At 38.8% G+C, this 15,377-nt stretch overlaps 1 protein-coding gene across 1 annotated transcript in view; it reads right to left on the reverse strand.

The window, feature by feature from the left end:
• Nucleotides 1-14,550, reverse strand: part of MRPL3 (mitochondrial ribosomal protein L3) — a 28,011-nt gene extending 13,461 nt beyond the window's left edge. The window contains exons 1-6 of the mRNA XM_066320763.1: nucleotides 14,433-14,550; nucleotides 12,508-12,686; nucleotides 11,584-11,675; nucleotides 10,711-10,809; nucleotides 6,713-6,812; nucleotides 4,744-4,804 (exon numbers count right to left, since the gene is read on the reverse strand). Of these exons, the coding sequence (XP_066176860.1) occupies nucleotides 4,744-4,804; nucleotides 6,713-6,812; nucleotides 10,711-10,809; nucleotides 11,584-11,675; nucleotides 12,508-12,686; nucleotides 14,433-14,500 (599 nt within the window). The 5' untranslated portion in view covers nucleotides 14,501-14,550. The remainder of the gene's footprint in view (nucleotides 1-4,743; nucleotides 4,805-6,712; nucleotides 6,813-10,710; nucleotides 10,810-11,583; nucleotides 11,676-12,507; nucleotides 12,687-14,432) is intronic.
• Nucleotides 14,551-15,377: the final 827 nt, after the last annotated feature.

Here is a 15,377-nt window from a genome sequence, read left to right on the forward strand (position 1 = left end):
TCTATAAAAAGTGTGATCAGACTAGACAAAAAGCACTGTTGGTAACTGAAAGTTCTCTTGCATCATCATGGAACATGAAAACAAATCTTCAGCCTCTGAAATATTCTGCCTAAATTCAAGGAAAGGTATCACAGTGCTGAAATTAAGAGTATTTCATAATGTACAATGCTTTATTACCTATCATTTTTCATCATATTAGTTCAATAATGTTTCAGATTTTCATTTCTTATTTGTAAAAAATTACTCAATTATCTACAAGGACACTATGACTTTTTGACATTAATTTCCTATTCAAGACACAGCCATCATGATTAAAATAATAAGAAGTAGCTATAGGTTTTTTTCATTTTGGTATTTTTTTACTTTAAAAAATGAATAAACAATGCATAATGTTTTTTAAACACAGGCTAAGAAGACAAACAATTAGACAGTGTATATTGCTTATTTGACTCATGCTCTACCTGAAATAAAGCTGGAACAAGAATAAGAACAGAATAAAATTATCTAGACTTAATGTAAAGTTTAAAAGAAAGTAAGGAACTACTAACATCTGGTTTATAATAAAATTTAGAACTGGTGAACTAGGCAGTTAGTAGCTCAGCCAGTATACCTCAAGCATTCTAAAGAACAGTGTTTTTCCAGCCTAAGTTGATTTGAATAAGATCTGTTTTCACAGAAGTGGTGGATTTCTCCACTATATGCAAAACAAACAAAAAAAAATGCAGTGAGAACATTTTCCATGACCCACAATTTATCTGTATTTCTAATGCAAATATTTTACATTCTTCCAATTGTATAAAATGCAATGTATTTTTGAAACTGATATTTATTTTATATAACAAGGAAGAGAATTTAAGATGCATGCTGTTTAAGACAAATTATGGAAAATCAGAGAAGGGTTTAAATGCCCCCTTTGCCCTTCTTAAAAATTACTAGGTGTGCATACATTCACAAGTATCATCAATAAAAGAAAAAACTCAACCTAAGCCACCGGAGATTTTAAAAAAGCCTTAAGATCTGTCAAAGCAGGATGTTAATACAGTACTATATACTAATTTAACAGAAAAACTAACTAGAATCCATTCAGAAAAAATTGAGTTTGCTACAGTATCTGAAATATATTAACCAAGAACCTACACTGAAGTAGAATGTTTGACATCCTACTTATCCTGTTGTGTTATCATGCTAAAACATCTTCTACCTGTTGTCTTGGTTTGAATCAAGGGATACATACTTCGAATGTTCTACCAGTAACATCAGACACCATAACTGAACACAAAGCCACACATGCATGAGATTCATAAAACTAGATTTGAAATGTAGAATGCCCTCGTTCTTCAACAGATGCAATTTAGTGACTTAGTTTAGCTGGCTTCACTGAGTGAAGCAATACCTGATCCCCAGAAAGCAATCACAGGGAGCAATGACGATATGAAAAACTAAAACCCGCAAGAGTTAAATAAAAGGAAAATAATCTTTCCGTAGAGTTAAAAATAGAGTTTAATTACAGTTGCTCTGGTCTCACCTGAAGGAAAGCAGGTGTTGAGGTCAACCATCTAATTCTGTACAAACCCTCATTTTCCAGGTTTGATACAAGTTAAATGCCAGTACCTAATTAGAGAACTTTCATTTAGAAAGCTACTGGAATGAAGCACTCCAATTAAGCAACAATTTATTTTGCTAGTAACTCTTCAAATGTAGTTAGCTTAAAAGAGCATTATTTCCATGCTGCAGGGGAGAAGTATTCCAATCACGTAATCAGATAACTTTGGGCAAATGGAGAGTTCAGATTCAGGCTCAGATTACACTGTTAATCAAGCAAAACTTAAATAAACCATAAACACTCCAGACTCACCACTCTAATTCAAGCCCATTTCCAACAAAACTACTATTGGCTTTTTCTTGGGAGTAACATTTCTGATTTTCCTAACCACCCTCACATTAAAGAATATCTTCCTATTTTCTAATCTAAACCTACTCTCAGTTTGAAGCCATTTGTAAACATTTGTTTACTTTTGTAAACACATAGTCTTTCACCATCTCTCTCACAAGCTCCCTTCAGGTACTGGAAGGCTGCAATTAGGTCACCCTGAAGCCTTCTCTTCTCCAGGCTGAACAATCCCAGTTCCCTCAGCCTTTCCTGACACAGGAGGTGCTCCATCCCTAGGAGGGAACCACAGAGTTGGATGCAGTACTCAAGGTGGGGTCACCGGGCTGTGAGAAAAGTGTTTCTGGATGGTGTTACGCATTTTAGCTCCAAGATTAGCAGGGCTAAACTTAAGGAGCTTTTAAATTGCTGAAAATACGTACTAAGGAAAATATTTCAGCACTATAGAAGACTGACAGCATGCAGACACAGTGCTTACTCTCAGTGCTCTAAAAGCCACTCATACCACACTGAACAATTACGAGATTTCAAATAAAAATTAAGTGCATATGTAAATCTTTAACTGAGCCCTCTTATTCCTGTGAAAGTGTTTTTCTTTACAGAGATATAAATGAATCAAAATATTTCAAAAGACTTTGACAAAAACGTTTGTATGGAAGACTAAAAGAAGACAATCATGAAATCGCCCCTACATTTTGATAACCAAATGAAGAGGCTAAGCCAAGACTTCTGAAATGAAGTTTCAGGTTTCCTTACTTTTAAGGAGCAAGTTTTTTATTTAAATTTTGGCAGAAGGAAGCATACAAAAGGGTATCTTGCCCATGTGAACGATTAAAAGTTGGTTAAAGATGAAAATATTCTTTTTATTCCACTTTATTATCTCCTCAGTAAGGTGACATTAGTTTTCTTTCTTTCCTTTTTAAAGGACTTATTACAATTAATCATGCTATTATCAACAGCACTGCTATTTTCATCCACATGGTTTCTAACATTATACACTGTGGTGTTTCCTCCAATTAAAGCAAAATTACTGTCAAACTCAAAAATGTAAAGTACACGTTCATGTAAAGACATTTTAAAAAACTTTACTTGTCTGAATGTTTTTAGGAATTACTGTTTTTTAAGTCCATAATGGTTTGAATCAGGAAGACCCAGGTCTTCCCTCCAAGTGCTTCCCCAGGTTGGATAGGACTTGGCTGGTTGAAATTGCATGAAAAAAAGTAAAAGAATAGAAGAACTGAAATGTAGTAACATAACTTAATTCTTGCTCAAGAGCTAATGGAACATGATAAATGAAGCATGCTAAAGAAGTAGTAATCAGAATGTGAGCGAGACAGAGAAAAAGGTTAAAAATTTTTGATACAGAAAGACTGGAATGATTAGTGAATCACACTGACAGAAACCCCATTTCACCTTTCTCTTTAGTTTAAAAATTTAAATACTTCCTTTACAGAAGGATTACAAGAAATATGCTACCAAATCAGCAGTACAAACACATAGCTAATTTCTGAAATGGGATCATACAAATATCTGGAGAAAATATATTAGAAATACAGAATTACAGTCCAGGATGGATTCACTGAACAGGACCAAGAACTCAGTCTGTTTTTGGCTTGCTAGTATTTTCAAATACTAAAAGCAAGATAAAAATCAATACCCTGTAGCTTTTCACCAATATCTTCTATACTGCCAAAAAATCCCTTTCCTAGTTCTTGGAAAAACTCCTAGAAAAAACAAAGCTTTTCTGCATTAACAAAAACTGACACTTATTTTCCATTAAATGACTGTATTCCTAATGATCATGTGTTTTGTTTTGCAAACAAGCTATATAGTCTCTTACAGGATGCTCACTGAATGCAATTTAGAACCAGAATGAATAATACGCCAGATCTAAGTATTGCATAATAAGTCTGACATGAGAAAAAATACTAACTCCAGTCAATTCCTTAAATTGCTTTTCTCAATAGACTGCCCTCACAAATGTAGTGAGGTGTAGATCTATTAGAATTGCGTACTCAGCTCTGTTTGTACGGCTGGTTTCCCCATATACAGAAAATCCTGTGAACAGTATTGGACATTTACAGGTATTACACATTACATGTGAGACAACTGCAGCTGGGTACTATCTCCATTGCAGAAAAAAATAAAATATGTAATGGTAAATATTGTCTTGGTATCATGCCACTGAAATAGGCAGACAGGAGCTCTCTTGGTCAGGGGAAACCACAGATGTACTACAAGAGCCAAGACCAGTCTTTGCCACAAGGTGCCAGTTTTTCTTTTGAACACCCTCTATTACTTCAGCATTTGCAGTGGTCTGAGAGGAAATTATTCCTCCCACATTAAAGATCTTTAGCCACTGCTGGCAAGGACACGAGCTGGAATGTGAGAGAAAAAAAAAAAAATTAGCTCTGCTGTACTGATAAATGTATTCACCATCTTTTTGCTATCCTGTCAGTCTCTCTTCCCATCTCTTCACCAAATAAAAATTAACCAGTCTTTTTGGGAACCGATGCCTTTCAGCATTTATTCTCCATTTTTACATACTAGAGATACTGCAATAAAGATCTCTTTGCTGATGCTAATCATGGACACATGAGGGAACATAGGCAGAACCTCAGCCTTAATAGTATTACTAATCTACCTGCCCTGTTCAAAATCAAGAGTAAACCTCGTCAAGAAACATAATTTGATATTTTTGACCCAATGAGTAAATTAATTTCCTGTCACTACCATTGCAATTGTATTTCAGCTTTTGTAAGATATGGGTTCAAGCCAAATTAGAGGGGAAAAAAAAAACATCAGCCAGCCTCTTTGAGAGAGACTGAAGACATGATAAACCCTCAGGCACCTACGTTTTTGCAGTAACATCCACAAACTGCCCGGGGCGGAAGTGAGCAGCATACAGAGGAGTACCTGCAGGAGAAGAGGAGAGGTCATGTTCAACTCAGTGATGAAATCCTCAAATCACGACCCAGCCATTATCCTCCAGGGGAGGTTACAGTCACAGGAAAGGAAACAGAACTTGTTATCTATGTCTTATTTGTTCTCCTTTACGAAGCTCACTGACCGAAACAGATGCTTTGTATTTCCTATTTATGCACACTTCTTAGGATATAACCCAATTTCAGATGAGCAGCAAGGAAGTGTCAAGGCTTTACTCAGATACATTGCCCTTCATACACTGCCAAAGCCCAAAGTGCCTAATTAGTTAAGACTCATGATACATATGCTTAGCAAGAAAACAGAATATGCTGCACTTAGAACTACCAGCACTTCACAAGGTGGAGGTTTCTAAAAAAAAAAAATCAAACCAAAAAAACCAAATAAATCACAAAACCTCCCCACTTACTATAAAAAATGGGGTTAAAATTTTTTTTTGCAACACTTCCACTATTAAGACACAGTGTTTCCAAACTGATACCTGTGGCACAAGTACAGCTTCCTCCACTGGGGAATTGTCTACATGCTAACCTTTAGCAGAAACAGTGCTACTGTAGGTCAGTGACGTCACTCACCTCACTGTAATTACACGAATTTCTTAAATACTTGCAGTATCAAAATATTAATTTTAGATTTGTTTTGTCTTCAGTGATTTTTTTTCATCCAAGTGGAAATGTTCTTTCATTAGCAGCTTAAAAAAAACCTAACAAAGCAAAACTGGTAATTTAGTTCTTTATAAATGGACTTTAATCTGAAGATCCATGTGCCTGAATATTTCAGTTTGCAGTCTGTTATAGATCCACCAAAAAACCTAAAACTTTAACTCCTTCATGTTTTTTCAATTGCTTTCATGCTTTCTCAAATCTGTATGAATGCAAACTGAAATGATGTAAACCTATGCTTCATAAGTCTCAAGCATAAAAACTTTCAAGCTATTTTCTGTTATATTTACATAATCCACACATTTGGATAAGATAACTGCCAACTGACACAAAATCATGCACACAAAGGATATTAGGTACGAAACACAAACACAGCAAAACCAGTTTGTCAAAAACTTGGAATTCTGCTTTATCTCAAGCTTTTACTTCCATTTATCAGTCCAGACTTCCTCTTCATGTCAGATTTGATTTTTATCAGTTACTGCACTGTCTTAAAAAGGTCTTGCAAAATGCTCCACTAATGGTACTGAAGATGCAATACATTAGAACTTTCTACCTATACAATTCTTTAGAAAATACCTGTAACTGCCAAAAATCACAAAATAAATACAAGCTAAATACACTACCTAATAAAACCTCAGAAACTTTAAACTTTTCATTTAATCTCCAAACTTCCAACACTTTGCTTTTTAGTGAGAATGTTTGTTATAAACATGTTTCAATGTGTTTTACTTTGCAAGCTGTCAGAAAAAGCAACCATTGTCCTACTTTTGAATGCAGCAAGAAGAAACAAAACTCAAACTGCTATTTCAGGGTCCTGAGAAACATCACCACAAAATTCTGTGTCCCTCTTGTAAGCATAAACACTGGACTTTCTGTAACTGTATCCATATTTATACCCAGTAAACGAGTCAAAGTCACAGACACTTACTTCTTAACTCAATATTCAGATTAGTAAATTTAGATTGGATTTATTTTTTCATAGATGGAAACACAGTATCCTGGAAAAAACCAGAAATCCTACATCACATCAACTAAAAAGTAAAACTCATCTTCTAATTTTCCCCATGAAAAAAATTTGCTTGTGCTTAATAACAAGGAATTCAGCAATTTCTATAAAAAAACAACACTGAAATGTACATCATAACTTCATTTAGGTCTACAAGTGGCAGATGCTAAATGACTATGCCCATAATACTGAGTAGCTCAAAAAGATTACCTGGCTTAATTATGGCATCATCTGTTACATTAAATGTTGTAACTTTCTGCTTCCGTGGCACTCCAGCTTCTTTAAAAATTTCATGGGCAGACTCTGGTTTCTGTAACACAACGCAGCCACAAAAAAGAAGTCATCTTAAAATACCCAAGAACCAACCTAGCACAAAAAATGATTACAGACTGTCAACAACACTCAGAGAAGCAAATACATCATACCAGAATTTCATCTTGAGGCTAGCATTTTATCTCTACATAAAGTTTATTTAAAAACTTCTGCCTTTTATTTTCTGTCAAGTAGTTACCCTACAGCTACCTAATAAAAGCAAGAGATATACGAAGATATCGAAGATCAGCAAAGGAAAACCAAACATTTAGAATGTACACGACAGATGCTACTTTCTTTTTTCATGGCTTACAAGGAGTTTTGCAGTAATTTAGAAGTAGGTCCTCTTTCTCAAAGCTTCTGATGGCTTAGTTCCACACCACAATAAATGTAATTTATTGAACTAAACCACAGAAACCAATTCTCATCTTGCAGAAACTTTTAGGATTGCTTAAATTTCCACAGAAGGAAATTTTGAGTCTCTGGGGAAAAAAAAAAAAAAAAAAAAAAAAAAATCAGTAACAATGAGTTTATGATCCACGTATTTTTAAAATACAGCAAATACACTCCGTGTCAAACCACTGCTTACTTAATAAAGCAGGGATTTTCTTTTCAGATGAGTCTGATAAATTTAAAAGTACTTAAAATTGTTCTCAGCTGTTTTAACCAAGACATCTCACAGAACAGCAGACCACTGCAATGAAACCAAGCAACAGAAACAGTGATGCAGGAAAATTGCCGCTACAGGAGAAAAAAAGCGATGCAGCTGATTTTCCTTTAAATGATTTTTGGTGGAAAGCAATTTAAACATCTAACAATACTGTTACACTTGGATAATCTCATCTCTGAGGTTTGCTTCTCAAAACTCCTGTGCAGTTCCCTCTCTCTCAAAAATTATTTTGTGTATTTCAAGAGCAAGTAATGAGGACAACTTTAAAAATGTTACTTAGCGTATTTGAAAACACAATTTTGAAAATCCATGTTGCCCTTTCTTTGTTTTCAAACGTTTGTTGTAAAGTGTTACAACAGAGGAAGTTTTATGAAGAATGAGGAAGCAAGATGATGAGATCTCTGATTTAGAAAAAAGCCAGAAATTTTAAGTTTATGAATCTGTTTCTAAGAGTGAAAAGTGTTTCTCAAGATATTTTTTAACTTGAGGTCATAGTACAAAATACTTCAAATACCTTTAAAAAACCAGAATCAACTACATACAGAATCTCTCCTAAGACCACAAATATCTGATCAGTGGAGCACCTGTAGTAATCTGCAAAGCTATATGTGAGGATGAAAAATAAAGATATGGACTTCCTACTAAGTGCCTGCATATTAATGCTTTATTTCCAGCTCTGTAAAACTGCTGCCTCAAGCTACAGCAAGGGGAGCCCTGTGCTCAGCACGGGTGGCTGGAAAGAGCTACCACAGCTGAGGAAATGTATGGTGAAGCCAAAGGGTAAAATTCACTAAAATCTCAAAGGTCCTACTCTAGGACTGTTCTACTGTAAAAGCATCTCCTCTTCAAACAGCCAAGTCAGAGAGATGTGTTTTTACAAACGAAACACTGCAGTCTTTACAAACCCTTCCTAAAAAGCAATATTGAAGAAGGGAACACTGAGTGAATTCGCAGATGTTTCTTTTTTAAAAAAACACCAACAATGTCTTTCAGTATTATAGGAAAATGAGCAACACATCCTCACTGATAAGAAGCATACAAAATAATTTTGACAAAAAAAAAAAAAAAAGTTTGAGCACTGACAGAACGGTACTTTTGAGCATAATTTTGCATTAAAAAATCATGAAAAATCTGTTCACTTATGAGAGATTGACATACACCAAGCTAAAAAGGAAAAATAAATCTTGCTAAAAATGAAATACCCCTTATCAGTTTTAAAGCAATTTGACACTCCAAAGAAATACAGGAAATTCTTTGTTAGAAAAATTACTGAAGGAATCTTTTGATTGAATTCATTAAAAATCAGTAGCTGTGAGGAATCTGAGGAAGACAGATGTTTCTATGAGGAATTAACACAAGAGAAATTGCTTATGCTAATAGAAGACAGTATCATTCACCTTTCTTTTCATTCTCACTTCTGACACTTCGGAGAGAAAAGCACATAAAAAGGTTGATAAACACAGGAAAACAATAACCGAAATTTGAAGCTAAACCACAGAAATACATCACTTGTTAGTACCTTAACATGCAAAACTGCTCAGAATCAGCATGCCAATTTCTTCCTTAGGAATTATCTAGTTTATACAATGATGATGTCAAAAATAATAGTACAGAGCTCAGCATAAAAAACCAATAATACATAGTTCAGTCTCAGGCCAGGACCTCACCAAAGACTGCTCAAAGGATATTTAATTAATTTTTTATTAAAATGAGTCTAAGTTCAACCAAATTAATAGAAGCTAACTTGGGAAAAGTTATGTCCAAAGAAAGTCTTTAACATAATTCACACTACTAAAAATTCCTTGAATTGACTTTTTAGGTAGTTCTGCTTTGAAGAAATTATCACAGAAGCTGTTTAGAAAGAAGTTTTCTTTATACCTCCTCACTTCTGGCATGTTCTTACTCTGACAACATACTGGATTTACTGGTAACACCAACTTCATGAAAAGATCAACTCTAAGGCATCTAATGGGAAAAATACAACTTGAAAATTATTATTCCCATGATTCTTTCATGTCTTAGACCAAAAAAAGAGGAAAGAAAAAAACACAGCTGTCATTTCTCCAGGAAAAATGGAAAGTGGAAATGGACTGAAGTGACAGGATACACACCTGAAGAGTACAAGCTGTGATAGTCAAACATGGCACAAACCAACTGAATAAAAGAATAGTACCTTGAAGTATAAGCATGTTCAAAATCAGTAGAATATACTAAAAAAGCCAACATATCTATCAAAGAAAAGAAGGTCCTTCTTCTCTTACTTCCACCCAAGCAAAAACAAGTACACAGATTAATTCTGAGGCCCTGGGACAAACTTTTGTTTGAAAAATGGAAATCTATGTCCTCAAAAAGCCATGATCATGAACTGAGATAATCTGCTTAGTAGTCATGAGCCCTGGGATTTTTTTACTTGCCTAAATCAAACAACTTAGTGCCAGGATATTGCAAAAATTGAAAAATTTTATTTTACAGAAGTAATGCATCACAGATACTGCAATCCTTTGAGGGAATACTTTGTTCCTGTTTGATCTCGAACTCATCCTGGGGAATGACAGCTCTGCCAGACAACCTCAGCCACTAGAGATAGCTGGGAATTCCACATCAAGCAAACCAGGATGTCTAAACAAGTGAGTGGCTTTGATATGGCTGTTGATGAGTTGCAATCATAAAGCTATCTTCTTGAAAGGGTAAGTCTTAAAAGTTACTCATCAGCAGAACTACAGGCAAATTAAACAATGTCAACACACCTGGGGAAAAATTAGAACTGTAGCTAAAAAGACAGTACAGCAGAGTAAGCTAGAGCACTAAGTTGTAAACAACTGATGAAGATGAGTAAGTTTACAACAGGTCCCTGAAGTGTGTATCTTGCAATCCTCATCTCAACTGCATCTCCACAGACATGAAGAACACACATTTCTCCACTGCTAGTGGTCCTTCAAACCCTTTCACTAGCATGGGACACTGCAAGTCAAAGTAAATTCCTAAACCCACAGCTTTCCTAGAGAATTAAGAGGCAAAACTTTCAAAATGTTCTTCTTGCTATTCTCTCAACCAAGAATTTACACTTGCTTTAGGAAATGGCAAAAGTGAATGTGACAAAAGATCAATTACAAAGCACTCTTGTCTGCCGATAAATCTTTCAGAGAAGTCTACTTATGCTACTTTTGTATTGTAATCACAACAGAAACAACTATTCCAACAGTGACACCCCAAGTGCTTCACTTACAGAAAAAGGAGATACATTTTTGCCTCCAACAAGCAGCTTGGCCGTTTTTCCACCCGACTCTTCCTTTGAAACATATCGTAAAACATGGCAATCTTGAACCTAGAGAAAAGAAAGTGTTTGTCTGAGCATAAGCAGATGTGTACACCTTAAGACAACAAAACACCAAAGCCAGTCACTGCTTTCATAACAGAAGATACAGCCTACAAGACAGTGTGTTACATTTTTACCACTGACATTGCTTTTCCAATGAACTGAAGGCTTATTTTAGAAAAAAAAAAATAGTAGAATGCAAACTAAGTTCATAAATGCTCTAGAAATTATAATCACCTTTTTCACACAAGATCTGCAAAATCCCTATTGTAAGCATGCAAAGCACATAGTAAGAGCCCCCATTTTAGACTCCTGCTCCTCTGCCCTGTAAACCTGATGGCCTTCACAGCAGTGGCCCCTCTTATGGCAGCAGCCAGTTAGCAAAAGGCTTCAGTACAAGAGCAGCTGCCAGAGAATGTGAAGAAGCAGCTTCAGAGCTACAAAGGCTCAGAAACCAAGGTGAAACTAATCCCAACACGCCTGCAGGTGGAGAAGTAAAAGAAGTGAAGTGGGATAGTTAACCCCAGCTTTGTCACATCACCTAGGTAACACCACACAGAGCTCCACAGCATTTGAATAGCTGAGGCAGTGGGGCAGACCACTCCTAGGAAGTTTGGATATAAACAGAATGGGCATGGTATACTACACAGAAATGAAATGCACCTTCACTTTCTTTCAGGATTTCCTACTCTGTTCAAGTAGTAAGTTTCACTTTTCCTTGAAACAGCTGGTTTACAAACTGAATACAGTGTAGGAGGTGAAATTCATTATGGATTATTTCACCTTAAGTAGTGTGACAGCATGTTTTTCTCCTGATTTGGTCCATATTGGCATCATTCCCAGTTTTACTGCAACAACACCAACTCTGATGGAATCTGTAAATCAAAACAGAACATGGATGCACCTTCACACTTAATAATTGAAAGAGTTCATCTAATTATCTGCAAAGTCCCATTAACTCTCTTCTTTCCCAAGGAGGTGAAGGAGAAAAAACACCACTAAATCCTTGCAGTTAGGCTGGGGGTTTTTAACCCCACCAGCAGTAAAGTTGTACCTATTTCAGTTGTGTTTGATATAAAATGCAACTACTTTTGGTTCAGACGTTTTTCCAAAATACAAGGCTCATGTATTAGAGCCAAACTAACTATCAAAAAGTTTACTGCAGGAGGTTCCTCCCACCACAATCTTTGCAAAGGCAACTATCAAGTCTGCCACACAAATGATGTACCCTTTTAAAAGCTCAAAAACTTAATTCTGTGTTCTAGTCCATAAGAATTTGTAATCACAGACCAGAAGTGGCATGTATTATATACCACACTTTTTCTTCAGAATTCAGCAATATTAGCAAGAACATTTTCAAGTTCATACACTTTATATTCTAAGCAGACCTTTTAAAAGGATTCTTAATTTATTAACTTCTTGTTGTACAGCAGAGGGCCAAGTGTTAGACTAAAACCCAAAGTTAAGAATTAAAAGTTTTTAAAAGGTTCTTAACATCTTGTTAAGTTAAATGCTTTTTAAGAGAACTTTTAAATGATTTTTAGAGAACACTGTATTTACTTATTTACCAAGAGTTTTATTGAATGACTGATGTGAAAGCCAAAAGGAGAATACTTCACAAGACACAATCATGATGTTACTGAATGCAAAAACACAACAATAGTAATTTCAGCATGAACAGGTATTTCAGAAGAGATACTTTCTCACCTGGTGTCCACTTATTCAGTGGCCATGGCTCATCTTTCAGAGGGCACAGCTTGCTGGCTGTCTGAGCTTTGTACTCCTCTGCAGTTATCTTCTTGAGGAACTCCACATTTTCTTCAGAAAGATGCTCATGCCACCATGTTGAATTGTTGATGTGCCTGACTACAAAGCCCAGCTGACCTCTTTCCAGAGGTGGGAAAAGGTTTTTAAGTGTCTTATCAGTACAAAAAATGTCTCATAACAGGTATGTTACATCTAACTTACTAAACACCTAATTATCTGTCATTTGACTAAGTATTCTGAATTATACCAAACGGGAGCAAGCAACAACCAACCAACCACACCTAAGATTAAAAAACCCCAGCTAGATCCATGAACAAAAGAGATAACAGTAGGTACTATTTACCTTAACTTTAGCAAGACTTTTTAAAAAACAATCTCTTGTGGGATCCTTCTATCCAAGATGGAATGTTATGGCATGGATGTGTGGGCTATCAGCCAAGCAAAAACCTGGTTGAATCATCAGCTGAAGGAGTCACAGCTGATGGTTTGGACTCTACTAGAAGACCAGTTACAAGCTGAGTTCCTGAAGAGTCTACTCAGAGACTTGTCCTGTTCAACATCTGTATCAGTGGCCTCTGAGAGGGGACAAGTGATTAGGTTTAAAGGATGCCAGACGGACAAACCAACAAGGAACCCAGTGAAATTCATAAAGGAGAGATGCACAGTCCAATCCACAAGTAACATGGAATAATTTGTGAGAAAGCTACAGACAAGACCAAGGCAGGCCATGTCAATGAGGTACACGCCAGAGAAGTGAGAGAAGCGTTATAAGCTGAAAAGGGGGATTCAGATTCGACGTAAGAAAAAAAATCTTCAGCCTGAAGACAGTCAAACACTGGCACTGGGGGCTAGAGGGACTGTGAAGATTCAGTCCTTGGAGGCTTTCAAGGCCCAAACCCACAAAGCCCTGAGCAACCCAGCCTGACCTCAGGGCTGTGAGAAAGAACTTAGACCTCAGCTTAGAACTTGGCTCCTCAGCTGCCTTCCAGCGCCAACAATTCTCTGATTCTACAAACACTGCTAAACAGCTGCCATAAATTTTATGAGGGCTGAAAAATGCTTGAATGCTCCCCAATCCCCTCCACCAAAAGAGTAATAGTACAGGCAGTGAATGCACGTGGCCAGCGGGCCAAGGTGACCCAAAACATGGCAGGTCAAGGCGCCCACTATGCTGCAAAGATGCTTTGGGAGCGAACACGGCTGTCCTGCCATAACTCCCACGGCACGCTGGGGGTACTCGTAAGGCCGGGGCTATTTCTAAGGCTGGAATGCCCCAGCAGTAGCCCCTGGGACCACGAACACAGCTTCCAGGCGCTGCCGGCAGCCTGCACACGGAGGCCTCTCCAAAGGGACACAGACAGGGAGAGGCCGCCGAGGGAACAGGGCCCCTCAGGTGCCCCTCACCTTCCAGTACCTGAAGGGAATTTACAGGAAGGACGGGGCAAAACCACTTACAAGAGCATATAATGGCAGGACAAGGGGGAATGGTTTCAAACTTACAGTTTGAAAGAGTGTAGGCTTAGATATCAGGAAGAAATTCTTTACTGTGAGGGTGGTGAGGCACTGGAACAGGTTGCTCAGAGAAGCAGTGGCTGTCCCATCCCTGGCAGCGTCCAAGGCCACGTTGGATGCAGCTCTGAGCAACCTGGTCTAGCTGAAGGCGTCCCTTCTCACAGCAGGAGGGCTGGAACTAGATTATCTTCAAGGTCCCCTTCCAACCCAGGCCATTCTACAATTCTATGACCTCGAAGCTGCGACAGGGGCCGGGCTACGCTCTACTCCTCGCTCTTCCTGCTGCTTCTTCCTTCCCTCCCCTCTCCTCCCCCGGCGCAGCCCCTTCCCCTCCCAGCCGTCCCGCTCGCTACCTGTGTCCGGGAGCCGCCGCCGCCCAGAGGCGCCCGCCGAGCCGTGCCAGCCGGCCCCAGCCCGCCATGCCGCCACCCCGGCGGAGCCGCCGCCTTCCGGCCCCGCCGCGTCCGCCGCTGGAAACCTTCCGTGCCGCCCCGGACACAGAGTTCCGCCCCGCGGCCGCCCGCTCGGGAGTGACCGGAGAGCTCCCGGGTCACCCCAAAGTCGTGGGCTGCAGCGCCCGTGGCCGGTGGCGCGACTCTGGCCCGGGGGGAATGCCTCACCCATCTCTGCCATCACTCCTCTGCCTGCATTCCAGCCGCGAGCCGGTGAAATCCAACACACGAGCGTCTAAGACGGGAAAATGCCAGCGGCTGGTGGGGGTTTATCGCTGTTTTGGGCGTGAACACCAAAATAGCCCAGTTACAAGCATCCCTTAGCACACAGGGCTGTGGGACAGTAGACTCAAACACTTCCCGCAGATGTTGAGCGGATACCCTCGGGGATGGGGTGCTGCCTGGGAAGAAGCGAGTCTGCTGTGTCAAACTTCCTCGGGGTGCGGCGTTTAACCACCTCGGGGCTTTGCATCCGTGGAAATGAGCGACGGGACGAGAGGAAAGGGCCTCAGGTTGTGCAAGAGGCAGTTTACATCGGATATCGGGGAAATTTTCTTCACGGAAAAGGTGGTTGAGCATTAGAACAGGCTGCCCAGGGAAAGGTGATGGGATCACTGTCCCTGGGAGTGTTCGGAAAACACGTGTAGATGTGGCACTAAGGACGGGGCGATGTGATGGCCCTGGCAGTGCTAGGATAATGCATGGACTCGATGGTCTTAGAGACCTTTCCCAGCCTGAATGATTCCAACATTCTAGGATTATGTGCTCCGAGTGGCTTGGGCCGTGTGACAGCGGGAGGGCAGCACTGAGGGGAAGTGTATTTAATAGTGTACCAGGGAAAGTTCC

This window comes from Sylvia atricapilla, chromosome 1, assembly GCF_009819655.1.
Source record: "Sylvia atricapilla isolate bSylAtr1 chromosome 1, bSylAtr1.pri, whole genome shotgun sequence".
In the NCBI taxonomy this organism is placed as follows: domain Eukaryota; kingdom Metazoa; phylum Chordata; class Aves; order Passeriformes; family Sylviidae; genus Sylvia; species Sylvia atricapilla.